General features: G+C 63.9%; 2 protein-coding genes across 2 annotated transcripts in view; both read left to right on the forward strand.

Annotated features, from left to right (window-relative positions):
* The window catches only part of LOC127035537 (uncharacterized protein K02A2.6-like), a 122821-nt gene that overhangs the window by 90646 nt on the left and 6056 nt on the right, over nucleotides 1-26119 (forward strand). The window lies entirely within an intron of this gene.
* On the forward strand, nucleotides 4036-17008 carry RDH8 (retinol dehydrogenase 8). Its single transcript, XM_050924851.1, has 6 exons — nucleotides 4036-4141; nucleotides 6296-6457; nucleotides 7393-7572; nucleotides 7745-7838; nucleotides 11942-12125; nucleotides 16784-17008. The coding sequence occupies exons 1-6, from the start codon at nucleotides 4036-4038 to the stop codon at nucleotides 17006-17008; spliced, it is 951 nt and encodes a 316-aa protein (XP_050780808.1).

The following is a 26119-nucleotide window of genomic DNA, read 5'->3' on the forward strand; positions in this document are numbered from 1 at the left end:
AAGGAGGCTGGGACAGAGCCTGTGATGGAACCCAGGTGTCCTGCGCCCCTCCTGGCATCTCTCACGCCTTAGCCCCCAACGCCAGTGGAGGCACATGGGCCCCGACCGGACCGGCTCTGGCAGCACCACAACCCCGGGGCTGGGGGGGGGGCTGGGGTGTTAGACCCCCCCCCCGGCTCTGCCACTCCGGGGCCAGGCAACGTCACCAGCCCTAGAGCCTCAGACTCCCTTCCCTGAACCCCACGTGCCCCTCCCCCCTCGGGCTAACCCCGCCTGGACCAGGGTGCTGTGTCCCCCCGTCACCGCCATCAGGGACCAACCCCTCCCCACTGAACCCCGGGGGGGGGCTCCCCACACAGCTGCCCTCTGGTGGCCAAGGGTAGGGACTGCTTGTCCCCCAAGGCCCCAAGGCCAGGTGCAGACAGAGCCTGTAACCCCCCTCCCCCCATGCCCCCCATCTCCCACCATACAGCCTGAGCCCTCGGCCTCCCCCCCACTCGCAGACCCCCCCGCCTCCCCTCACAGCCCCATCCCCACACCTCCCACATACAACGTGAGCCACCCTCCTCCCCCCCACATCCCCATGCCCCTCCCCTTCCAAACCTTGCTCCCCCCCGCCCCACCCCCTACCTGTCAGAGTCTCTGCCAAGCTCAGCTGGGCCCAATAAGCTGCAGGCGGTGCCGGTTCTCCTGTGGTTCTGCTCTGACCACTACATCTCACTGCCCCGCCCCTCCAGCTCCCACAGCCCAGACCCCCGTGGAGCGACGGTCCCGTTGTTTCTTTCCCTCTTCAGAAACCAGATGTGTGCGGCCCCCTCGGGCCAGCTCTGCTGGTACCCCTCTCTCCGGACCCGCAGCCCCTACCCCCCCAGCTCTGCCAGTGCCCCTCACTCCCGACCTGCAGTCCCCCCCAGCCCAGCCCTGTGCCCCTCAATCCCGACCTGCAGCCCGTCCCCCCCAGCTCTGCCTGTGCCCCTCACTCCAGACCCGTAGCCCACTTGTAGCCCAGCCCAGCACCTGCCCCCCAGCTCTGCCAGTGCCCCTCACTCCCGACCTGCAGCCCCTCCCCCCAGCTCTGCCGGTGCCCCTCACTCCAGACCTGCAGTCCCCCCCCCCAGTCCAGCCCAGGGTCCCGCCCCCGGCCATGCAGCTGCTGTCGCTCCCCGCCTCGTCTCACTGCATGAGTCACCAGCTCGGCTCCGACCCCACTGCACCCCCGGCAAATATTTACAGCGTCTCTGCAGTAACTGGGTCCCCTGGGCCGGGCCGGGCCGAGCCGAGCCGAACCGCAGGTTCCCACCGGCCCTGCACCCACACCCGGCCGCGCTGCTGGGGGGCCAAGCGCAGCCTGAGGCCAGTTGGGAAAAACCCATTCGAGCTCCCCCCCCGCGTGACGCAGCACGTCGGGAGTTGGGGCTGCAGCCGAGGGGGGAGCCAGAGGAGCAGGGGGAGTTACAGAGCCCCCACCCCACCCAGCAGGTCCCGCTCTTCCACCCCCTTGTGAGAGCTCCCTGGGGGGCGCAGGGCTGGGCGGGCAGGGGCTGCGGGTCGGGAGTGAGGGGCACCGGCAGGGCTGGGGGGGCAGCGATGGGCTGACAGGGGGCTGCGGGTCAGGAGTGAGGGGCACTGGCAGGGCTGGGGGGGGCAGCGATGGGCTGGCAGGGGCTGCGGGTCAGGAGTGAGGGGCACTGGCAGGGCTGGGGGGCGCAGGGCTGGGCGGGCAGGGGCTGCGGGTCGGGAGTGAGGGGCACCGGCAGGGCTGGGGGGGGGCAGCGATGGGCTGACAGGGGGCTGCGGGTCAGGAGTGAGGGGCACTGGCAGGGCTGGGGGGCGCAGGGCTGGGCGGGCAGGGGCTGCGGGTCGGGAGTGAGGGGCACCGGCAGGGCTGTGGGGGGGGGCAGCTATGGGCTGACAGGGGCTGCGGGTCAGGAGTGAGGGGCACCGGCAGGGCTGGGGGGCGCAGGGCTGGGCGGGCAGGGGCTGCGGGTCGGGAGTGAGGGGCACCGGCAGGGCTGTGGGGGGGGGGCAGCGATGGGCTGACAGGGGGCTGCGGGTCAGGAGTGAGGGGCACTGGCAGGGCTGGGGGGCGCAGGGCTGGGCGGGCAGGGGCTGCGGGTCGGGAGTGAGGGGCACCGGCAGGGCTGTGGGGGGGGGCAGCTATGGGCTGACAGGGGGCTGCGGGTCAGGAGTGAGGGGCACTGGCAGGGCTAGGGGGGGGCAAGGATGGGCTGGCAGGGGCTGCGGGTCGGGAGTGAGGGGCACCAGCAGGGCTGGGGGGAACCCAGGGGTGGGGTAGTGAGGGCCCTCACTCTGGCCTTACATGGGTGTCCCCCCCCACACCCAGCCATGCTCCTCATCAGCTCAGAGCTCCAGGACTAGGAGCCACCTTTACCTCCCCCTGTGGCCTGCTTGGCTCCGGGGCCCCCCACCCTGTGGGCGCCACGTCCCACATTCCTGGCAAGTGGGGGGGAGTCTCCGCCGTGCACCTGGCCAGCCGCCCCAGGGCTCCCACGTCAGGGGCTGACAGGAGCAGGGGGGGGAATCCCACAGCACAGAGCGAGCAGCCTCCCTGCCCTCCACCCCCATGCACGGGGAGGGGAAGGGACCCCCTGGAGGTCACAGCCAGGCAGGGATGGAACCCAGGAGTCCTGGCCCCTTCCCCTGCCATTGTCCCAGATGCCCATTTGCTACCCCACCAGCCTGGTCGTATGGGGCAGGGTGTGCTGGCTTCCGACCCATATGCCCCAGGGCTCTGCCCCTCCCAGCCCCATGGGGAGTGGGACAGAGGTGGGGGGTCCTGAACACCCGGCAAGGAGCAAGTGGGTGCAGGGACACAGCCCGTGCCAGGCCCAGGGTCACTGGGGGGGTAGGGTGGGGGTGGATGTTCAGTGCCAGGGCTGAGCTGGGGAGACAGGGCCAGCACGTGGGGGGGCCTGGTGTCCTCACTCGCTGTAGTGGGCAGCGTCTGAGCCAGCGGGTGGGCAGGGGCAGCATCTCAGCCCCACACATGTTGCCATGTGTCACGGAGTCCCCGGGCGATGCTCTGGAACTGCTCCCCACCAAGCCAGGCAGGACTTTGGGGAGCCTCCTCTCTCTTGGAGCAGACTTGTTCAGGGCAAGAAGCTCCCACGGCTTCACCTCCTGGGTCTCTCCTTGGAGCATTCAGCATCCTCTGCCCCTCCGTGCGCTTCCCACAGCGAGTCCACCCCAACGGGGTCCTGGGGGGGGCCACAGGGTCCTGCACCCCAACTTCGCAGTCAGACGTGACTCTCAGCCAGCCAGTAACATAGAGGTTTATTGGATGGCAGGAACAGGGTCTAAAACAGAGCTTGTAGGTACAGCGAACCGGACCCCTCGGCCGGGTCCATTCTGGGGGGCAGTGAGCCAGACCCCCACATCTGCACTTCACTCCTCGTCCCCAGCCAACTCCAGACTAACAACCCCTTCCAGCCCCTCCTCTCTGCTCAGCCCCTTTCCCGGGCCAGGAGGTCACCTGATCCCTTTGTCTCCAACACCTTCAGCTGGCACCTTTGCAGAGGAGGGGCCCAGACCAACAGTTGCTAGGAGACAGTGCCAGGCATTTAGGGGCACTGGCCCCTTCCTCTGCAGCAATCACACACCCTGATCCACCCACCTAGATACTTAAGAACTGCCATGGGGACACTGAGGCACCACCACCGTATTCAGAGCAAACATTAAGAACATTCCCAGTTCGTCACACCATGGTACCAGGCTCAGGGGTCATGGCCTCCCCCTTCTCTGGGTGCTCATGGCCCGTTGCTGCCCCACAGGGGATGGGGGGACAGTGGGAGAGGCTCAGAAGGTGGGAGGGGGAGGGCTGTGAAGGGCTGGGGGGGGAGGGGGCCCTGGGATGGCAGGGGATGGGGGCCCAGCCGCTGGGGGGACAGGGTGAGCCTCAGCCTGCCCATCCTGGCCCCGCTGGGCTCAGGGCTGCTCGGGGACTGGCTGATCCCTGGCCCCACGTGACACCGGGACTGATCTCATAAGAGCCTTTGGGTGACGGGCGACTCAGGCATGGGGAGCGCGGGGCCGAGGACGGTGCTGGTCACGGGCTGCTCCTCGGGCATCGGGCTCCGTCTGGCCGTGCAGCTGGCACAGGACCCCGGCCATCGCTACCAGGGTGAGGGGCTGCCAGGCGTGGGGGGGCTGTGAGGTGGGGGGGGCCTGAGAGGCATGGGGTTGTGGGGTACAGGGGGCCTGTGGGGAGCTGCCGGGCGGCACGGGCGCCAGGGGTGCAGGACGGGGTGCGTGGGGGGTGCAGGGCGCAGGGGGGCATGGGGGGCTGAGTGGCACGAGGGGGCCTGTGGGAAGCTGCAGGGGGGCACGGGTGCCAGAGGTGCAGGATGGGGTGCGGGGGGTGCAGGGTGTGGGGAGCCCTGCGGGGCATGGGGGGCTGTGGAGAGTGACATGGGAGCACAGGCGTCAGGGGTGCAAGACGGGGTGTGTGTGGGGGGGTGCCCAGGGACTGCCCCCACCTGCGCTGGGGATCGCTGTGGGGGGTCCAGGGGGCCAGCAGTAGCCTCTGGGCCCAGCACAGCCTGGCATTGGGGGCTGCAGTGAGGCCCAGCAGTGGGGGTGACCTGGTGCCCCCCAGCCAGTGCCCCACCCCCACCTGGCAGCCCCCTGCAGCCTGATCCTGCTCCGTCCTCTCCCTGGCACCTTCCCCCGGGGATTATCCAGAGAGCAGATTGTGGGGCCGCCGGGAGGGCACTTGCATAACGGCCCCCCCCGTGCATCTGAGCTGCCAGCCCCAGCCAGGGCGTGACCCCCCCCCGGCAGCCCTAGCCACCTCCCCCCCGCTCAGTAAAGTGGGCCTGGGCCTGGCTAATGCCGGCTCCATGGGGGCAGCTGCCCCCCTCCCCCCGTTCCTGGGCCCCATGACACCAAAGCCTCTTAGGGAGCGAGAATCCTGGCTTGACCCCTTGACCTCCCCGCTCTGAGCCACCCTCCCCCCATCTGGTGCCAGGCTGGGGGGCAGGGAGAGGAGGGGCCATGCCAGGCTGGGGGGCAGGGAGAGGAGGGGCCATGCCAGGCTGGGGGGCAGGGCAGGAGGGACCGTGCCAGGTGGGGGCAGGGAGAGCAGGGGCCGTGCCAGGCTGGGGGGCAGGGCAGGAGGGACCGTGCCAGGTGGGGGGGCAGGGAGAGCAGGGGCCATGCCAGGCTGGGGGAGCAGGTTAGAGGAGGGGCCGTGCCAGGCTGGGGGGCAGGGCAGGAGGGGAGGGACCATGCCAGGATGGGGGGCAGGGCAGGAGGGACCGTGCCAGGTGGGGGGGCAGGGAGAAGAGGGGCCGTGCCAGGCTGGGGACAGAGCAGGAGGGGCAATGCCAGGCTGGGGGGCAGGGCAGGAGGGGCCGTGCCAGGTGGGGGGACAGGGAGAGGAGGGGCCATGCCAGGCTGTGGGACAGGGCAGGAGGGGCCGTGCTAGGCTGGTGGGGGCCGTGAAGAGGAGGGGTCGTGCCAGGCTGGGGGGGCAGGGAGAGGAGGGGCCGTGCCAGGCTGGGGAGAGGGCAGGGGAGGGGCCATGCCAGGCAGGGGGGCAGGGCAGGAGGGGTCATGCCAGCCTGGAGGGGCAGGGAGAGGAGGGGCCGTGCCAGGCTGGGCGGGCAGGGAGAGGAGGGGCCCTGCCAGGCTGGGGGGCAGGGGGAGGGGTCGTGACAAGCTCGGGGGCAGGAACAGATGGGTCCGTGCTAGGCGGGGGGCAGGTCTGGAGGGGCCGTGCCAGGCGGAGGGCAGAGGGAGGGGCCGTGCCAGGCTGGGGGGCAGAGACAGATGGGGCTGTGCCAGGCTAGGGGGCAGGTCTGGAGGGGCCGTGCCAGGCGGAGGGCAGAGGGAGGGGCCGTGCCAGGCTGGGGGGCAGGGGCAGATGGGGCCGTGCCAGGGTGGGGGGCAGGTCTAGAGGGGCCGTGCCAGGTGGAGGGCAGAGGGAGGGGCCGTGCCAGGCTGGGGGGCAGGGGCAGATGGGGCCGTGCCAGGCTAGGGGGCAGGTCTAGAGGGGCCGTGCCAGGCGGAGGGCAGAGGGCGGAGCCGTGCCAGGCTGGGGGGCAGGTCTGGAGGGGCCGTGCCAGGTGGAGGGCAGAGGGAGGGGCCATGCCAGGCTGGGGGGCAGGTCTGGAGGGGCCGTGCCAGGCGGAGGGTAGAGGGCGGAGCCGTGCCAGGCTGGGGGGGCAGGTCTGGAGGGGCCGTGCCAGGCTGGAGTGGGCGGGGGGCATGAGGACCCCAGGGACCTGGCTGGGCCCCGTGTCGCGCCCCCCCTCAGACCCGCTGCCCCCTCCAGTCATTGCCACCATGCGGGACCTGCAGAAGGCGGCGAAGCTGGAGCAGGCCGCGGGCACGGCCCTGGGCAGGACCCTCAGCGTCCGGCGCCTGGACGTCTGCAGCGACGCCTCGGTGGCCGAGTGCCTGGGCAGCCTCCCCGAGCGCCGGGTGGACGTGCTGGGTGAGGGGGGGCAGCAGGGGGCGCCGAGCTGCTGGGGGCAGGGGAGGGAGGGGCTGTGCTGTGGGGAGCTGGGGGAACACTGGGGGGGTTGTGCCGTGGGGAGCTGGGGGCGACACTGGGGGGGGTTGTGCCGTGGGGAGCTGGGGGCGACACTGGGGGGGGTTGTGCCATGGGGAGTTGGGGGCAACACTGGGGAGGCTGTGCCCTGGGAAGCTGGGGGGACACTGTGGGGGCTGTGCCACGGGAGTTGGGGGGACAGTGAGGGGGGTTGTGCCATGCGGAGTTGGGGGGGCAGTGGGGGAGTTGTGCCATGGGGAGTTGCGGGGGCACTGGGGGGGCTGTTCTGCGGGGAGCTGGGGGGATGGGGGAGTGGCTGTGCCATGGGGAGTTGGGGGGACACTGGGGGGGTTGTGCTGTGGGGAACTGGGGGGATACTGGGGGGGTTGTGCCGTGGGGAGTTGGGGGGACACTGGGGGGGGTTGTGCCCTGGAGAGTTGGGGGGACAGTGAGGGGGGTTGTGCCATGGGGAGTTGGGGGGGGCAGTGGGGGGGTTGTGTCACAGGGAGTTGAGGGGAGGTGCTGTGCCATGGGGAGTTAGGGGGACACTGGGGGGGCTGTGCCCTGGGGAGCTGGGGGGACACTGTGGGGGCTGTGCCATGGGGAGTTCGGGAGACAGTGAGGGGGGTTGTGCCATGCGGAGGTGGGGGGGCAGTGGGGGGGTTGTGCCATGGGGAGTTGCAGGGGCACTGGGGGGGTTCTGCGGGGAGCTGGGGGGCAGGGGGAGTGGCTGTGCCTTGGGGAGTTGGGGGGACACTGGGGGGGTTGTGCCATGGGGAGCTGGGGGGGACAGTGCGGGTTGTGCTGTGGGCTCAGCAGGGCTCTCTCTGCCCACGTCGGGCTGGGGGGGCCAGGGGCTCTGAGTGTCTCCCCCCCAGTGAACAACGCGGGCGTGGGGCACATCGGGCCCATCGAGAGCATCAGCATCGCGGAGATGAAACGCGTCTTCGAGACCAACTTCTTCGGGGCCGTGCGCATGGTGCAGGCCGTGCTGCCCGCCATGAAGCAGCGCCGGAGCGGGCACATCGTGGTGATGAGCAGCGTCATGGGGCTGCAGGGTGAGGGGCTGGCAGCACCCAGGGGCCAGGCACCGGGGGGGAGCGGCAGGGAGCAGTGGGGGGGTACAGGGAGCCATGGGGGGTGCAATGGGTTAATGGACTCCGGTGGCCCCCCTGCTGCACTTCTCCCCCCAACCGCACTGCCCCCCCAAGTTCACCCCCCTCTCCACAGGCATCGTGTTTAACGACGTCTATGCAGCCTCCAAGTTCGCCATGGAGGGTTTCTGCGAGAGTCTGGCCGTGCAGCTGCTTCAGTTCCACGTCTTGTGAGTGCCGGGGGGGCCTGGCGGCGGGGAGGGGGCCCGCGGTGGGGCCTGGGGTCCCCAGTTGCTCCCCAGGCCAGGCCAGAGCACAGGGCTCAGGCCCCAGACTCGTCTGTCAGGCCTGCGGCTACCACTGCCCCGGGGGCTGGGGGGGGGCTCAGGCTGCCCAGATACACAGACCCCCACCCCGCAGCCGAGCGCCCGCAGCCCCCCCAGCCTCGCAGCCCAGAGTCGAGCGCCCGCAGCGCCCCCCCGGCTCCCCAGCCCCAGAGCTGAGCGCCCGCAGCACCCCCCCGGCCCCCTGGCTCCGGAGCCAAGCGCCCGCAGCCCCCCAACCTCACAGCCCAGGAGCCGAGTGCCTGCTGCCCCCCTGGTCCCCCAGCCCCAGAGCCGAGCGCCCGCAGTGCCCCCCCAGCCCCAGAGCCAAACTCTCGCAGTGCCTCCCAGCCCCCCGGCTCCAGAGCCGAGCGCTCGCAGCCCCCAAGCCTCGCAGCCCGGGAGCAGAGCGCCCACAGCTGCCCCCCAGCCCCGGAGCTGAGCGCCCGCAGCCCCCCCCTCGCAGCCCGGGAGCCAAGCGCCTGCAGCCCCCCAGCCTCGCAGCCCCAGAGCCAAGCGCCCGCAGCCCCCCCCTCGCAGCCCGGGAGCCGAGCGCCCACAGCCCCCCCCGGCCCCCCAGCCCCGGAGCTGAGCGCCCGCAGTCCCCCCAGCCTCGCAGCCCCAGAGCCGAGCGCCCGCAGCCCCCCCGGCCCCCCAGCCCCGGAGCCGAGCGCCCGCAGCCCCCCCCGGCCCCCCAGCCCCGGAGCCGAGCACCCACAGCCCCCCCGGCTCCCCAGCCCCAGAGCCGAGCGCCTGCAGCCCCCCAGCCTCGCAGCCCCAGAGTCGAGCACCCACAGCCCCCCCCGGCCCCGGAGCCGAGCGCCCACAGCCCCCCCCGGCCCACCAGCCCCGGAGCCGAGCGCCCGCAGCCCCCCCCTCGCAGCCCGGGAGCCAAGCACCTGCAGCCCCCCAGCCTCGCAGCCCCAGAGCAGAGCGCCCGCAGCCCCCCGGCCTCGCAGCCCCAGAGCCGAGCGCCCACAGCCCCCCCCTCGCAGCCCGGGAGCCGAGCGCCCACAGCCCCCCCCGGCCCCCCAGCCCCAGAGCCGAGCGCCCGCAGCCCCCCCCAGCCTCGCAGCCCCAGAGCCGAGCGCCCGCAGCCCCCCCGGCCCCCCAGCCCCGGAGCCGAGCGCCCGCAGCCCCCCCGGCCCCCCAGCCCCGGAGCCGAGCACCCACAGCCCCCCAGCCTCGCAGCCCCAGAGCCGAGCGCCCGCAGCCCCCCGGCCCCCCAGCCCCAGAGCCGAGCACCCACAGCCCCCCAGCCTCGCAGCCCCAGAGCCGAGCACCCACAGCCTCCCCCGGCCCCGGAGCCGAGCGCCCACAGCCCCCCCCCGGCCCCCCAGCCCCGGAGCCGAGCGCCCGCAGCCCCCCAGCCTCGCAGCCCCAGAGCCGAGCGCCCGCAGCCCCCCGGCCCCCCAGCCCCAGAGCCGAGCGCCCGCAGCCCCCCGGCCTCGCAGCCCCAGAGCCGAGCGCCCGCAGCCCCCCAGCCTCGCAGCCCCAGAGCCGAGCGCCCGCAGCCCCCCCCGGCCCCGGAGCCGAGCGCCCACAGCCCCCTCCGGCCCCCCAGCCCCGGAGCCAAGCGCCCGCAGCCCCCCCGGCCCCCCAGCCCCAGAGCCGAGCGCCCGCAGCCCCCCAGCCTCGCAGCCCCAGAGCCGAGCGCCCGCAGCCCCCCGGCCCCCCAGCCCCAGAGCCGAGCGCCCGCAGCCCCCCAGCCTCGCAGCCCCAGAGCCGAGCGCCCACAGCCCCCCAGCCTCGCAGCCCCAGAGCCGAGCGCCCGCAGCCCCCCGGCCCCCCAGCCCCAGAGCCGAGTGCCCGCAGCCCCCCAGCCTCGCAGCCCCAGAGCCGAGCGCCCACAGCCCCCCCCGGTCCCCCAGCCCCGGAGCCGAGCACCCACAGCCCCCCAGCCTCGCAGCCCCAGAGCCGAGCGCCCGCAGCCCCCCCAGCTCCCCAGCCCCAGAGCCGAGCGCCTGCAGCCCCCCAGCCTCGCAGCCCCAGAGCCGAGCACCCACAGCCCCCCCCGGCCCCGGAGCCGAGCGCCCACAGCCCCCCCCGGCCCCCCAGCCCCGGAGCCGAGCGCCCGCAGCCCCCCCGGCCCCCCAGCCCCAGAGCCGAGCGCCCGCAGCCCCCCAGCCTCGCAGCCCCAGAGCCGAGCGCCTGCAGCCCCCCCCGGCCCCGGAGCCGAGCGCCCACAGCCCCCTCCGGCCCCCCAGCCCCGGAGCCGAGCGCCCGCAGCCCCCCCGGCCCCCCAGCCCCAGAGCCGAGCGCCCGCAGCCCCCCAGCCTCCCAGCCCCACAGCCGAGCGCCCGCAGCCCCCCGGCCCCCCAGCCCCAGAGCCGAGCGCCCGCAGCCCCCCAGCCTCGCAGCCCCAGAGCCGAGCGCCCACAGCCCCCCAGCCTCGCAGCCCCAGAGCCGAGCGCCCACAGCCCCCCCCCGGTCCCCCAGCCCCAGAGCCGAGTGCCCACAACCCCCCAGCCTTGCAGCCCCAGAGCCGAGCGCCCACAGCCCCCCCCGGTCCCCCAGCCCCAGAGCCGAGCGCTCACAGTCCCCCCCGGCCCCCCAGCCCCAGAGCCGAGTGCCCACAGCCCCCCGGCCCCCCAGCCCCAGAGCCGAGCGCCCGCAGCCCCCCCCAGCCTTGCAGCCCCAGAGCCGAGTGCCCACAGCCCCCCCCGGCCCCCCAGCCCCAGAGCTGAGCGCCTGCAGCCCCCCCGGCCCCCCAGCCCCAGAGCTGAGCGCCCGCAGCACCCCCCCGGCCCCCTGGCTCCGGAGCCAAGCGCCCGCAGCCCCCCAACCTCACAGCCCAGGAGCCGAGTGCCTGCTGTCCCCCTGGTCCCCCAGCCCCAGAGCCGAGCGCCCGCAGTGCCCCCCCAGCCCCAGAGCCAAACTCTCGCAGTGCCTCCCAGCCCCCCGGCTCCAGAGCCGAGCGCTCACAGCCCCCAAGCCTCGCAGCCCGGGAGCAGAGCGCCCACAGCTGCCCCCCAGCCCCGGAGCCGAGCGTCCGCAGCCCCCCCCTCGCAGCCCGGGAGCCAAGCGCCTGCAGCCCCCCAGCCTCGCAGCCCCAGAGCCGAACGCCCGCAGCCCCCCCCTCGCAGCCCGGGAGCCGAGCGCCCACAGCCCCCCCCCGGCCCCCCAGCCCCGGAGCTGAGCACCCGCAGTCCCCCCAGCCTCGCAGCCCCAGAGCCGAGCGCCCGCAGCCCCCCCGGCCCCCCAGCCCCGGAGCCGAGCGCCCGCAGCCCCCCCCGGCCCTCCAGCCCCGGAGCCGAGCACCCACAGCCCCCCAGCCTCGCAGCCCCAGAGCCGAGCGCCTGCAGCCCCCCAGCCTCGCAGCCCCAGAGCCGAGCACCCACAGCCCCCCCCGGCCCCGGAGCCGAGCGCCCACAGCCCCCCCCGGCCCCCCAGCCCCAGAGCCGAGCGCCCGCAGCCCCCCAGCCTCGCAGCCCCAGAGCCGAGCGCCCGCAGCCCCCCGGCCCCCCAGCCCCAGAGCCGAGCGCCCGCAGCCCCCCAGCCTCGCAGCCCCAGAGCCGAGCGCCCACAGCCCCCCAGCCTCGCAGCCCCAGAGCCAAGCGCCCGCAGCCCCCCAGCCTCGCAGCCCCCGAGCCGAGCGCCCGCAGCCCCCCCGGCCCCAGAGCCGAGCGCCCACAGCCCCCTCCGGCCCCCCAGCCCCGGAGCCGAGCGCCCGCAGCCCCCCCGGCCCCCCAGCCCCAGAGCCGAGCGCCCGCAGCCCCCCAGCCTCGCAGCCCCAGAGCCGAGCGCCCGCAGCCCCCCGGCCCCCCAGCCCCAGAGCCGAGCGCCCACAGCCCCCCCCGGTCCCCCAGCCCCAGAGCCGAGTGCCCACAGCCCCCCAGCCTTGCAGCCCCAGAGCCGAGCGCCCACAGCCCCCCCGGTCCCCCAGCCCCAGAGCCGAGCACCCACAGTCCCCCCCGGCCCCCCAGCCCCAGAGCCGAGTGCCCACATCCCCCCGGCCCCCCAGCCCCAGAGCCGAGCGCCCGCAGCCCCTGAGGCTCTGCTCCCCGCAGCGTGTCCCTGGTGGAGCCGGGCCCGGTGGACACAGGCTTTGAGCAGAAGCTGATGGAGGACGTGTCCCGCTCCGAGTTCCCCGGCACCGACCCGGCCACGCTGCACTACTTCCAGGAGGTGTATCTGCCGGCCTCCCGCGAGATCTTCTCCACCATGGGCCAGAGCCCCGAGGCCGTGGCCAAGGTGGGTTCCCCTCCGGGCCTCCCGTGGCCCGCGGCTCCCTCCCCCCGGCAAGCCCCATGGACCTGGGCGTCTCCCTGCCCGGGGCTGGCCTCCTGCGGCTGCCCAGACTTCCTGGCCAGCCCCATGCCCACCACCAGGCTGGCACACCCAGCCCCCCAGCGTCTGGCACACCCAGCCCCCCCCCCAGTGTATGGCACACCCAGCCCCTCCCCAATGTCTGACACGCCCAGCGCCCCCCAGTGTATGGCACACCCAGCGCCCCCCAGCATCTGGCACACCCAGCCCCCCCCCAGTGTATGGCACACCCAGCCCCCCAGCGTCTGGCACACCCAGCCCCCCCCCCAGTGTATGGCACACCCAGCCCCTCCCCAATGTCTGACACGCCCAGCCCCCCCCCCAGTGTATGGCACTTCCAGCCCCTCCGATATCTGACACGCCCAGCGCCCCCCAGTGTATGGCACACCCAGCGCCCCCCAGCGTCTGGCACACCCAGCCCCCCCCCCCAGTGTATGGCACACCCAGCCCCCCAGCGTCTGGCACACCCAGCCCCCCCCCCAGTGTATGGCACTTCCAGCCCCTCCAATGTCTGACACGCCCAGCCCCTCCCCAATGTCTGACACGCCCAGCCCTTCCCCAGTGTATGGCACTTCCAGCCCCCCCCAATGTCTGACACGCCCAGCCCCCCCCCAGTGTATGGCACTTCCAGCCCCTCCAATGTCTGACACGCCCAGCCCCTCCCCAGTGTATGGAATGCCCAGTCCCCCTCATGTCTGGCACACCCAGCCCCTCCAGCGTCTGGCACACCCAGCCCCTCCCCAATGTCTGGCACACCCAGCCCCCCCCCCCAGTGTATGGCACACCCAGCCCCTCCCCAATGTCTGACACGCCCAGCCCCCCCCCCAGTGTATGGCACACCCAGCCCCTCCCCAATGTCTGGCACACCCAGCCCCCCCCCAGTGTATGGCACACCCAGCCCCTCCCCAATGTCTGACACGCCCAGCCCCCCCCCCCAGTGTATGGCACACCCAGCCCCTCCCCAATGTCTGGCACACCCAGCCCCTCCCCAATGTCTGACACGCCCAGCTCCTCCCCAGTGTATGGCACTTCCAGCCCCCCCCAATGTCTGGCACACCCAGCCCCTCCCCAGTGTATGGCACACCCAGCCCCCCCCAATGTCTGACACGCCCAGTCCCCCTCATGTCTGGCACACCCAGCCCCTCCAGCGTCTGGCACACCCAGCCCCTCCCCAATGTCTGGCACACCCAGCCCCCCCCCCAGTGTATGGCACACCCAGCCCCTCCCCAATGTCTGACACGCCCAGCCCCTCCCCAGTGTATGGAATGCCCAGTCCCCCTCATGTCTGGCACACCCAGCCCCTCCAGCGTCTGGCACACCCAGCCCCTCCCCAATGTCTGGCACACCCAGCCCCCCCCAGTGTATGGCACACCCAGCCCCTCCCCAATGTCTGACACGCCCAGCCCCCCCCCAGTGTATGGCACACCCAGCCCCTCCCCAATGTCTGGCACACCCAGCCCCTCCCCAATGTCTGACACGCCCAGCTCCTCCCCAGTGTATGGCACTTCCAGCCCCCCCCAATGTCTGGCACACCCAGCCCCTCCCCAGTGTATGGCACACCCAGCCCCCCCCAATGTCTGACACGCCCAGTCCCCCTCATGTCTGGCACGCCCAGCCCAGCCCCATTCAGTGTATGGCACACCCAGCCCCCCTGCAAGTGTCTGGGATGCCCAGCCCCCCCCCAGTGTCTGGCACGCCAAGCCCAGCCCCCCCCAGTGTATGGCACGCCAAGCCCAGCCCCCCCCAGTGTATGGCACGCCCAGCCCCAGCCTCTCACTGCTGGGCCTCATCCCGCCTAGAGAATCAACTGAAGCGCCAAGTGCTGGGGAGGTGGGATGCTCCTGGACAGACAGACGGACATGGACCGAGGGGACAGACAGACGCAGGTCAAGGGGTGCGAGTGGGGGCCGGCTGGAGGGGACAGGCGAGGAGGGCAGACAGACAGAAAAGGGGTGTGAGTGGGGAGCAGGCGGATGGGGCGGTGCGTGGGCCTGGGCTGGTGTGACGACGCTGCCCAGGGGAGCCAGCTGAGGTCACTCAATCCGGGTGAGCTGCAAACAGACCGAGGCAGACAAACCCCAGAGCTGGTGGAGGTTATTCCAGTCCTTAGATTTACTAACCAGCCCAAATAGCTTCTCTACCATCTCCCTGGTTACTCCGAAACCAAACCCCGCAGCTCCCTTCCAGTGCCCAGCCCCAGGCCTCCAGCCAGACACACACGCAGATACGATGAGAGTTACTGAAAATCTTCTCTCATCATATAAAGAAAAGGTTCTTCCAACCCCAAAGGATCAGCCACACACCCAGGTCCAGTTATAACTTAGATCTGACCCAAACACACGCTACAGCCAATTCTTATTAACTCAGCTAAAACGTATTAGAAAAGAGAAGGGAGAGAGCTGGTTAAAAGATCAATGTACAGACAGACGGGAATTCAGTTCTTGAGGTTCAGACACAGCAGAGAGGAGCTTTTAGCGGCCAAAAGTCCTTTAGGATTAGTCCAGAGGTTCTAGTCCCATGTCCGTGTTCGGGGGGCTCCAGTCAGTGACTGGGGATCTCAATCCTTGTGGCTTAAGGTTTCCCCCTCTTGGAACCCAGAGCAGCTCGGAGATGGAGCAGGATCGTGGCCCAGGGTTTTTATACATTTCCAGCAGCCTTTGGACCTGAGAAAGCAATCGGCTTCACTCTCCTTCTCCCAACCAGCCTGGCAATTAGCCCAGGGGAATTTACCCATTAAAGGGTTCAGATGCAGGTTACCCCACCCTGCAGAGAGACACAGAGACAGTAACACTGTTTCCCTCAAGTGTCTTCACAAATGTTAATGTTCTTGTTAGCTGAGCACCCAGCTCCCTTCTGCCTCTGACGCTGCGGCTGCATTTCCCAGCTCGGCCCCTTTACACACTGACCTGTCTCTAAAGCTGGGCCCTGGGTCGGGTCGGTCTGGGGGGTAATTAGCTCTTTCGGGCCCTGTCCCCTTTCACTGAGATATTAGATCACACTCCTAACGTCCCAGCTGGAAAGGGTTAACCAGCGGCCTGGAGCTGGTGCCAGCGGCGCGTTTGACGTGCCACTGTGGGGAGCGAGGGGCCTGATCGCCCTGGGCGGGGGGTGCGTGCTGGCCCCTGTGCAGGGGCGAAGTCCCCAGGGGGGCAGGGAGCTTCGACCCCAGCTTTGGGGCTCCCTCCATTTCCCCAGCCAGCCCCAAACTAAAACCCCTCCAGCAGCCTCCTCCCAGCCACCACCCCGGCTCCTCCCCTCCCTTGGTCCAGCTCCCCGGCAAAAGGTGTCACCTGGCCCCAGCCCCTCCTGGGCTCAGGTTACGGGCTCACCTATCCTCATCCTGGTATCCAGTCACCAACGCAGTCTCAATAAAACTCCCACTCACCATTCCCAGGTCAATCCGCCCCATTCCCTGCTCCGTCACACCAGGCTCGGGGCAAGGATGGCTCGTGGCAGCCAGGGTCCGGCCTGCAGCGGCAGGGTGGGCAGCTGAGCCAGGCGGACGGACGGGTGGGCGGGCAGATGGGGCAAGCAAGCTGGGCGGACGGACAGGCGGACGGGGCGAGCGAGCCAGGCCGACGGACAGGCGATCGGGGCGAGCGAGCTGTGCAGACGGATGGGCGGAGGGGGCGACTGAACCATGCGGTTGGATGGACGGATGGTCGGGCGGATGGTGCGAGCGAGCCGTGCAGACAGACTGATGGGTGGATGGGGTTAGTGAGCTGTGCGGACAGGCAGACGGGGCGAGCAAGCTGTGCAGACAGATGGACGGGCGCAGGAGATGATCAAACCATGCGGACAGATGGACGGATGGACAGGCGGACGGGGCGAGCAAGTCAGGCGGACGGACAGGCGGACGGGACGAGCGAGTCAGGCGGACGGACAGGCAGACGGAGTGAGTGAGTCAGGCGGATGGACAGACAGATGGGGCGAGTGAGCCAGGCAGAAGGATAGGCGGACGGGGCGAGCGAGCCAGGCAGACAGACGGACGGACAGATGGGTAGAGGGGGCGATCGAACTGTGCGGACAGGCGGACGGGGCGAGCGAGCCAGGCGGACGGACAGGCAGACAGAGCGAGTGAGCCAGGCGGACGGACAGGCGGACGGGGCGAGCGAGCCAGGCAGATGGACAGGCGGACGGGGCGAGCGAACCATGCGGACAGACAAGCGGACTGGGCGAGCGAGCCAGGTGGACAGACAGGCGGACGGGGCAAGCAAGCCAGGCGGACGGACAGGCGGACGGGGCGAGCGAGCCAGGCGGACGGGGCGAGCGAGCCAGGAGGACGGACAGGCGGACGGGGCGAGCGAGCCGGGCGGACGGACAGGCGGGCGGGGCGAGCGAGCCAGGCGGACGGACAGGCGGGCGGGGCGAGCGAGCCAGGCGGACGGACAGGCGGACGGGGCGAGCGAGCCAGGCGGACGGGGCGAGCGAGCCAGGAGGACGGACAGGCGGACGGAGCGAGCGAGCCGAGCGGACGGACAGGCGGACGGAGCGAGCGAGCCAGGCGGACGGAGAGGCGGGCGGGGCGAGCGAGCCGGGCGGATGGACAGGCGGGCGGGGCGCTGACCCCTTTCTCCTGGCAGGCCGTGGTGCAGGTGATCGGCGCGGCTCGCCCCCCCTTCCGCACGCTCACCAACCCGCTGTACACGCCGCTGACGGCGCTGAAGTACGCCGAGCCCTCGGGGGAGCTGTCCGTGCGCACCTACCACAACCTGCTCTTCAACTACGGTGCACTCTTCCACCTCAGCATGCGGGCCCTGCGCTGCCTGACCTGCCAGTGCTTCCGCCGCAGGGTCGCCCCGGCCTGAGCTGCGCCCCTGCATCGCCAGGGTGGAGAATCCCCCCGAACTCCGTTCCACCGGCGGCTTCCCCTCGCTGCTCGCAGTGCCCCCTTTATTTCCGGGTGAAGTTCTCTAGCCTCCACTTCCAGCTGCTCGACCGCTGGCTGTTGGAGTGGGGAGCCGGGTATTAAATCTCTGGTCCCCACGTAGGTACCTCCAGCCTGGGACCAGGCCCCCTGCACCGTCTGCTGAGCACGTGGAGTCTGTGCCTCCAAGGCAGGTTTCTCACCCTGGAATCCTTCTCATGGCTCTTCTCTGAGCCTCCTTATGGGTCCCAGAACCGGGCACAGGACTCCAGCAGCAGTCACCCCAGTGCCAAATCCAGAGGGAAAATGGCCTCTCAGCTCCTACCCAACATTGCCTTGGTCACACACCCCAGGATCTCTTACCCCGTTTGTCCCCAGCATCACACGGGCAACTTGTGTTCAGCCGATTCTCCACCATGGTTTTCAGCGTCCCTGCTCCGGGATAGCGCCCCCAGCCCGTAAGACCGGCCTGCACGCTTTGCCCCTGGATGTCGACATTTCCATTTAGCTGCATTAAAACACATGTCATTTTCTTGCACTTGGCAAGCGGTCCGGATCGCTCTGTATCGGTAACCGGTCTGGATCCATGTGGATCGGTGACCGGTGTTGTCCCACAAACTTACACAGGATCGTTTTAGGGGTCAAGACAAAGATGCCACATTTATTATTAATCCGTAACTATTAGCAAATACCTTAATGCTTATACACATACACTCACACACACACACACAACAAAATGTTCTGCAGCTGCTGGATAGTTACCAGTCCTGATTGCAGTTTGAGTTTGCAGCTTGGGATCGGAGCTCGTGGCAGCTAACTGGCCAGGAAAGCTGAGCACGAGGAGGAGCCGGGTCTCTGTCGGGCGCGCACCGATGCTCCCTGATGTTGATAGCAGAACGTTACCCAAAGTCTCTCATTTTACCCTTCCTTTTTTTATAGGAGTTTAGTTTGGATTCAAAGTTCCTAGGTCTTGCTGTGTCACGCCGCCTCTGGGTTTGCTTGATCACCCGTCAATTGCAGGCGTGACTGTCAGCCTGGGACCTGGCTTTGATCTTCCCTCTGTTGTTCTGTTGTTCTTTTCTTTTTAGGGTGGATGCTTCTTACTTTGTTTAGGGCTGTTGTCTAGGTCTTCAGCCGTTGGTATTTGAACTTTATCTCATCAGGACAGGCTGGGGCTGGAGGTTGATTCTATCACCCATGCATACCTCATTCACACATGTAAACTAAACTAATAAGATTACAGCAGGGTTTGTAGAAATGAAGGTTGGAGAAAGCTTTTACAAAATGGAGTGAGTGTTTTAAAATGGAGTTTGAATTACAATATGGAACAGAAGTTACAGTGTAGGCAAGTATAGTGAATGGTGAACAGAAGTTACATTAATAAAGTGAACAATTAAAAACAGTTTCATTTATCAGTTCTACATTGTATTAATAAAGTGAACAATTAAAAACAGTTTCATTTATCAGTTCTACACCGGTCCGGATCAATGTGGATCGGTGACCGGTCTGGATCCATGTGGATCGGTGACCGGTCTGGATCCATGTGGATCGGTGACCGGTCCGGTCGCTCTGTATCGGTGACCGGTCTGGATCGCTGCGTATCAGTGACCGGTCTGGATAGATGTGGATCAGTTACTGGTCTGGATCCATGTTTATCAGTGACCCGTCCAGATTGCTCTGTATCGGTGACTGGTCCGGATCGCTGCATATCAGTGACCAGTCTGGATAGCTGCAGATCGGTGACAGGACCAGATAGCTGCGGATCGGTGACCGGTCTGGATAGCTGTGGATCAGTTACCGATCTGGATCCATGTTTATCAGTGACTGGTCTGGATCACTGTGGATCAGTACCAGTCCTCCCCACTGTATTTACCACACGTTCATTTTTATGTGTTCTGCAAACTCGATTAGTGATTTTATGTTTTCTTTCAGGTCATTATACAGCTGCTAAATAGCGTAGGGCCCTGTGGGACCCCCCCAGACACACACACTGGCTGATGATCCCCCATTTAGTTACCTTTAGAGAGTTTTCTGTTAGCCAGTCTGTAGTCCCGTTCATGTGGGTCATGTTCATTTTATATCGGTCAAAATGCCGTGCGATAGCAAGTCAAACATAGAAGAGGTATCTGAGCCTCTAGCTATTATCTTTGGGAAATCATGGGAAACGGGGGAGATTCCAGAAGACTGGAAGGGGGCAAATATAGTGCCCATCTATAAAAAGGGAAATAAAAACAACCCAGGAAACTACAGACCAGTTAGTTTAACTTCTGTGCCAGGGAAGATAATGGAGCAGGTAATCAAAGAAATCATCTGCAAACACTTGGAAGGTGGTAAGGTGATAGGGAATAGCCACATGGATTTGTAAAGAACAAATCGTGTCAAACTAATCTGATAGCGTTCTTTGATAGGATAACGAGCCTTGTGGTTAAGGGAGAAGCGGTGGATGTGATATACCTAGACTTTAGTAAGGCATTTGATACAGTCTCGCATGATATTCTTATAGATAAACTAGGAAAGTACAATTTAGATGGGGCTACTATAAGGTGGGTGCATAACTGGCTGGATAACCGTACTCAGAGAGTAGTTGTTAATGGCTCCCAATCCTGCTGGAAAGGTATAACAAGTGGGGTTCCGCAGGGGTCTGTTTTGGGACCGGCTCTGTTCAATATCTTCATCAACGATTTAGATGTTGGCATAGAAAGTACGCTTATTAAGTTTGCAGACGATACCAAACTAGGAGGGATTGCAACTGCTTTGGAGGACAGGGTCAAAATTCAAAATGATCTGGACAAATTGGAGAAATGGTCTGAGGTAAACAGGATGAAGTTCAATAAAGATAAATGCAAAGTGCTCCACTTAGGAAGGAACAATCAGTTTCACACATACAGAATGGGAAGAGACTGTCTAGGAAGGAGTATGGCAGAAAGAGATCCAGGGGTCATAGTAGACCACAAGCTTAATATGAGTCAACAGTGTGATACTGTTGCAAAAAAAGCAAACGTGATTCTGGGATGCATTAACAGGTGTGTTGTAAACAAGACACGAGAAGTCATTCTTCCACTTTACTCTGCGCTGGTTAGGCCTCAGCTGGAGTATTGTGTCCAGTTCTGGGCACCGCATTTCAAGGAAGATGTGGAGAAATTGGAGAGGGTCCAGAGAAGAGCAACAAGAATGATTAAAGGTCTTGAGAACATGACCTATGAAGGAAGGCTGAAGGAATTGGGTTTGTTTAGTCTGGGAAAGAGAAAACTGAGAGGGGACTTGATAGCAGTTTTCAGGTATCTAAAAGGGTGTCATCAGGAGGAGAGAGAAAACTTGTTCACCTTAGCCTCCAATGATAGAACAAGAAGCAATGGGCTTAAACTGCAGCAAGGGAGATTTAGGTTGGACATTAGGAAAAAGTTCCTAACTGTCAGGGTAGTTAAACACTGGAATAGTTTGCCTAGGGAAGTTGTGGAATCTCCATCTCTGGAGATATTTAAGAGTAGGTTAGATAAATGTCTATTAGGGATGATCTAGACAGTATTTGGTCCTGCCATGAGGGCAGGGGACTGGACTCGATGACCTCTCGAGGTCCCTTCCAGTCCTAGAGTCTATGAGTCTATCTGTTACCTTTATCAGCTAAACTTGTAATCGAATCAAAAAAGTCATCAAGTTAGTTTGCCAGGATCTATTTTCCATAACCCCATGTTCATTAATTCTTTATTAATCCAGTCCCAGATCAACTGCGCCATAATTTTGCCCAGGATCAATGTCAGGCTGACATGCCTATAATTATCCCGATTATCCCGTTTACAGTTGTTAACCATTGGCCCAACATTCCCTTCCTTTCAGTCTTCTGGAACTTCCCCAGTGCTCCAGGACTTATTGAAAATCAACATTAATGATCCAGTGACCTCCTCAGCCAACTCTTTGAAAACTTTTGGATGCAAGTTATCTTGATCTGCTGATTTTAAGATGTTGGATGTTCGTAGCTGGTGTTTAACATCCTCTTGAGTTACTCTGGGAATGGGAAGTGGTTTATCATGTGGTATGACTATATCATCTGGCTCTTTTCCAACTATAGAACAGAAGTATTTAGTGAACACTTCTGCCTTTTCTGCATTATTATTGACAGTTTACTCCTGGTGGAATTCTGCACCAAAAAAATGAAAAATTCTGCACACAGTATTTTAAAATTCTGCAAAATTCTGCATATTTTATTTGTCAAAATAACACATTATAATCACACCAGTTTCAATTATTTTTGGTCATTTATTTCAAAATATCTGCCAGCAAGTCTGGCTGTAACAATACAGACAACAAAAAAAGATTCAAGAAATGTTTTTTGACAAATAGATTCCTTACTATGCATGTTAACACAGAACTGAGTAATACCATTCAGAACTGTATTTCCTTCCCCGCTCAGAAGCACGGCAAAGGCTGGGGGGAGTCAGGCGTAACGGAAGGGCTGAGGGAGAGGAAAGGAGCCTGCGTGTGAACTTGGAGGGTTGTTGGGTGTGGGTGGGAAAAGTCTGGAACAGGTTTTTGGCGGGAGGGGAGATTGTTAGGGAGCTTCCTGCATGCAGACCCTGGCTGAGCCCAGCCTCTCCCATTCAGTCAGGCATATCTGCCCGTCCCCATGTGTCTGTGAGCCCCCACCCAGCCACCCTTGTCCCTGTGTCCCTGTTCCCTCTCCCCCCAGCCTTATGTTTCTCTGCACCTCCCTCCCCCCGTGGCCCTGCGCCTCCACTGCCATTCAGCCCCTGCCCCAATTCGTCCTCCCCCACAAGCCCTTATGAGCCCCCGTGTGACCCACGCCCTGCAGCCCACGCCGCTGTCTCCCAGTGCTGACCTGGCCAGCTGGCCGGGAGCTGCTGCTGTGTTCTGGTGCCAGGGCGCCCTCTCCTGGCCAAGGCCGGAACTGCAGAAGTTACTTTCTGCCGGGAGCTGCTGCTGTTCTTGCCACACTGCGCCCTCTGCTGGGAAAAGGGCAGAACTGCGGCCACGTTTGGCAGAAGCTTTTTTTCTGCGCAAAACCAGAGCGTTCTGCGGGGCTCATTAATTATGCGCGTGTGCAGTAGCGGAGAATTGCCCAGGAGTGAATTCTACCGTTTCCATCGAGGAACATCAGACTGGGTCAGACCCAGGGTCCACCCAGCCCAGTGTCCTGTCTGCCGACGGGCCAGTGCCAGGAGCCCCAGAGGGAGTGACCAGAACAGGGAATCCGCAAGTGACCCAGCCCCTGTTGTCCATTCCCAGCTGCTGGCAAACAGAGGTCAGGGACCCCATCCCTGCCCTTCCTGGCTAATAGCCACTGATGGACCCCTGGCCTTTGTGAACTTCTCTAGTTCATTTTTGAATCCTGCTATAGTCTTGGCCTTCACAACATCCTCTGGCAAAGAGTTCCACAGGTTGACTGTGCGTTGTGTGAAGAAATACTTCCTTTTGTTTGTTTTAAACCTGCTGCCCATTAATTTCATTTGGTGACCCCTAGTTCTTGTGTTATGAGAAGGAGTAAACAACACTTCCCTATTTACTTCCTCCACACAACTCATGATTTTATAGACCTCCATCATCTCCCCCCTTAGCTGTCTCTTTTCCAAGCTGAACAGCCCCAGTCTCATCAATCTCTCCTCATACAGAAGCCGTTCCATCCCCAAATCATTTTTATTGTCCTTTTCTGAGCCTTTTCCAATTCCAATATTTCTGTTTTGAGATGGGGCAGTCACATCTGCAGACAGTATTCAAGGTGTGGGCGTCTCGTGGGTTTATATAGAGGCAACATGATATTTTCTGTCTTATTATCTCTCCCTTTCTTAATGGTTCCCAATATTCTGTTTGCTTTTTTGGCTGCCGCTGCACATTGGGTGGATGTTTTCAGAGAACTATCCACAGTGACTCCAAGATCTTTCTGGAGCGGTAACAACTCATTTAGACCCCATCATTGTATATGTATAGTTGGGATGATGTTTCCCAATGTTCATTACTTTGCATTTACCAACACTGAATTTCATCTGCCATTTGATTGCCCAGTCACCCAGATTTGTGAGATCCCTTTGTAGCTCTTCACAGGCTGCCTGGGACTTAACTGTCTTGAGTAGTTTTGTATCATCTGCCACCTCATTTTGCCACCTCACTGTTTACCCCTTTTTCCAGATCATTTATGAAAATGTTGGACAGGACTGGGCCCAGTCCTGACCCCTGGGGGACACCACTATTTACCTCTCTCCCGTGTGAAAACTGACCAGTTATCCCTACCCTTTGTTTCCTGTCTTTTAACCAGTTTCCGATCCATGAGAGAACCTTCCCTCTTATCCCATGACAGTTTACTTTGCTTAAGAGCTTTTGGTGAGGGACCTTGTCAAAGGCTTTCTGAAAATCTAAATATACTATGTCCACTGGATCCCCCTTGTCCACCTGCTTATTGACTCCCTCAAAAAATTCTACTAGTTTGGTGAGGCCTGATTTCCCTTTACTAAAACCATGTCGACTCTTCCCCAGCAAATTATGTTCATCTCTGTGTCTGACTATTTTGTTCTCTTCTATAGTTTCAAACAGTTTGCCCAGTACTTAAGTCAGGCTTATTGGCCTGTAATAGCCAGGATAAAGCTCTGGAGCCCTTTTTAAAAATTGGCGTCACATTAGCTACCCTCCAGTCATTTGGTACAGAAGCTGATTTAAGTGATAGATTACAGACTATGGTTAGTATTTCTACAATTTCACATTTGAGTTCCTTCAGAACTCTTGGGTGAATACCGTCAGGTCCGGTGACTTAATTACTGTTTAGTTTATCAATTTGTTCCAAAACCTCCTCTAATGACACCTCAATCATTAGACCAATACTACTGTTAGGATTAATTTTGTTCTTAATATACTTAAAATATTCCTTATTGTCATTAACTCTGCTGGCCATAGAGTTCTCCTTCTGTCTTTTTGCTTCCTTTATCAATTTCCTACACTTCCTAGCTTCTAATTTCTTTTCATTACTATCAATTTCCCCTTACTTCCATTTGTTAAATATGATTTTTAATAGCCACTTTCACATCCCCCCTAAGCGAGGTTGGTTTTTTTAACTGGTGTGGCAGGCTGTGGATTTTTGGGCATCTACTAACATGTTCTTAGGAAGTTCCCAGTTTTTCCATTTCAATTCTTTCTCCCAGTGAATTTGGTTCAGAATTGTTTTTCCAGCTCAGTGGGACTGGCCCTTGCCAAGCACTGAGTCAATATACCTTGCTTTGGACTTTATTCTGTTTGCATGTAACCAATGCCCTCAGTTAATGCTGCTGGCTCCGCAAGACCTCATCCTGCCAGAACAGGAATCAAAGGCCAGAGCCATGGCAGCTGCCAATCACCCTATCTCTGTCAGGGGCACCACCCTCTGTGGCCCTGGCCCTCGGGTAGAAGTTCAACGAACAAGGAAAATCATGACTCCTCAGGGGCCGCGTGGTGAGTGTGGATCCCAGGGACGCAGCATCTGCTGGGATGAGGGGCTGAAGCCTCTGGGCCGAACCGCGGCTGGCACGAAGGGGTGCAGCTCCATCAGTGCAGCTGCGCCAGTTTATGCCAGCTGAGAGGCTGGCCGGCTCTGCCTGCGGGACGAAGCCCTGCTAGGTCTGGGGCTGAAAACAGCTCTGCTCAGTCAGGAGTAGCTCCCTGCCGCGGTGGACGGGTATTTTGCTTGCAGCCCCTTTGCCTGTTTGCTGGCTAGCCAATAAAGCTGAAACCCCTGGAGTTGAGCGTGATTCTGCAGTGACCCTGTGACCTGGGGCGATGGGGCCAGCCGGGAATGGCCAGGCACCAGGGACAGGGCGCTGCCCCTGCTCCAGCGCCCAAAGGACCTGGGAGGTGGTTGCTCCAGGGACGTTGCAGGGACACCTGGGGACAAAGCCCCTTCCAGCCCCAGTCTGGCCCGCCATGCCCCGGAGCTCCTGGAGCTGCGGTCCCTGCCCCGCGAGCCAGCTGGGAAGTGAGTCTCCATGCATTTTGGTTCTTACCCACAGCGGGTTCCTCTCCTCAGTCACAGGGGTGGGGTCATTGAGCCCTGACGGGCAGGTGGGACGGGTGATTATGTGGTGTCATGGACTCCCAGGTCAGGCCCACTCTTGGCCCTGTGCAGTCCTTGGGGGGAACCCCCTTCAGTGTGACAGCCCTTCTCAGGGCTGTCCCGAGAGTCCAGCCCCTCCATCTCCGGGAGCCGCACCTCTCTGAGCCTTAGCACGTCTGTCTCTGCCGTGGGCCTCCTCGGTTTACTGAGTGTCTGAACCCAGCACAGGAAACTCTCAGGGCCTCAGGCCTGGCCGCCCTCAGCCCAGCACATCCCAGTCCCCCTGCATCCAGGGGGGCTCTGCCTGCTCCCCCTCTCCAGCCCCGAGCCCCCCCACTTCCCAGCTGGGCATCTGAGCTCACTGGCCCCAAACCCTGCCTCTGTCCATTGGCTTCTCTCCAGGGAAACAGGGTCGCCTGGGCCTCCCCTCCTCTCCCCTCTTCTGTCCTCTGGCTGGAACCAGCTGGTCAGGTCACCGGGGTCCTCTCCCTGCAGCCCATTGTCCCCCCACTGGCCAGAACCGGCTGCGACTCCTGAGCCGGGTCTCCGGGTCGTCAGGTCACCAGTCGCTGGGGTCTCCATCCTCCAGGCCATCGGCCAGGGTCCCAACTTCCCTCTCCGGTCCTGTGTCCCAACAAATTCCCTCTCCCCTCCCCTCATTAAACCAGTAACACCTGGAGACACTGAGTCCCACCCTCTCTGTATGCAACCCACTGGAAAACCAAGTTAAAACCAAGAACAACCACCCCCCTTCGTCACACCGGGCAGACTCCGAAGCTTTCAGAAACGGCCCCAGAAACCCAAGAGCTTTTTACCAACAACCACCCCTGGTTGTGCTGCTCGGCCCCTGTGATGCAGTAGGGACTGTCTGTGTGGGGAGTGGGAGAGCAGGGCAGGACTTTAGGGGATGGATGATGCCAGGGCCTGTAACCTGAGCTAGGTAAGGGAGGGGAAAGGTCAACACCTTTGCCCAGGAAGGGGACAAAGGAAGGGAGTGGCAGGAGGGAAGCAGTTTGAGTTTGGGCT

The sequence above is a fragment of the Gopherus flavomarginatus genome, chromosome 16 (genome assembly GCF_025201925.1).
Source record: "Gopherus flavomarginatus isolate rGopFla2 chromosome 16, rGopFla2.mat.asm, whole genome shotgun sequence".
NCBI classification, from domain to species: domain Eukaryota; kingdom Metazoa; phylum Chordata; order Testudines; family Testudinidae; genus Gopherus; species Gopherus flavomarginatus.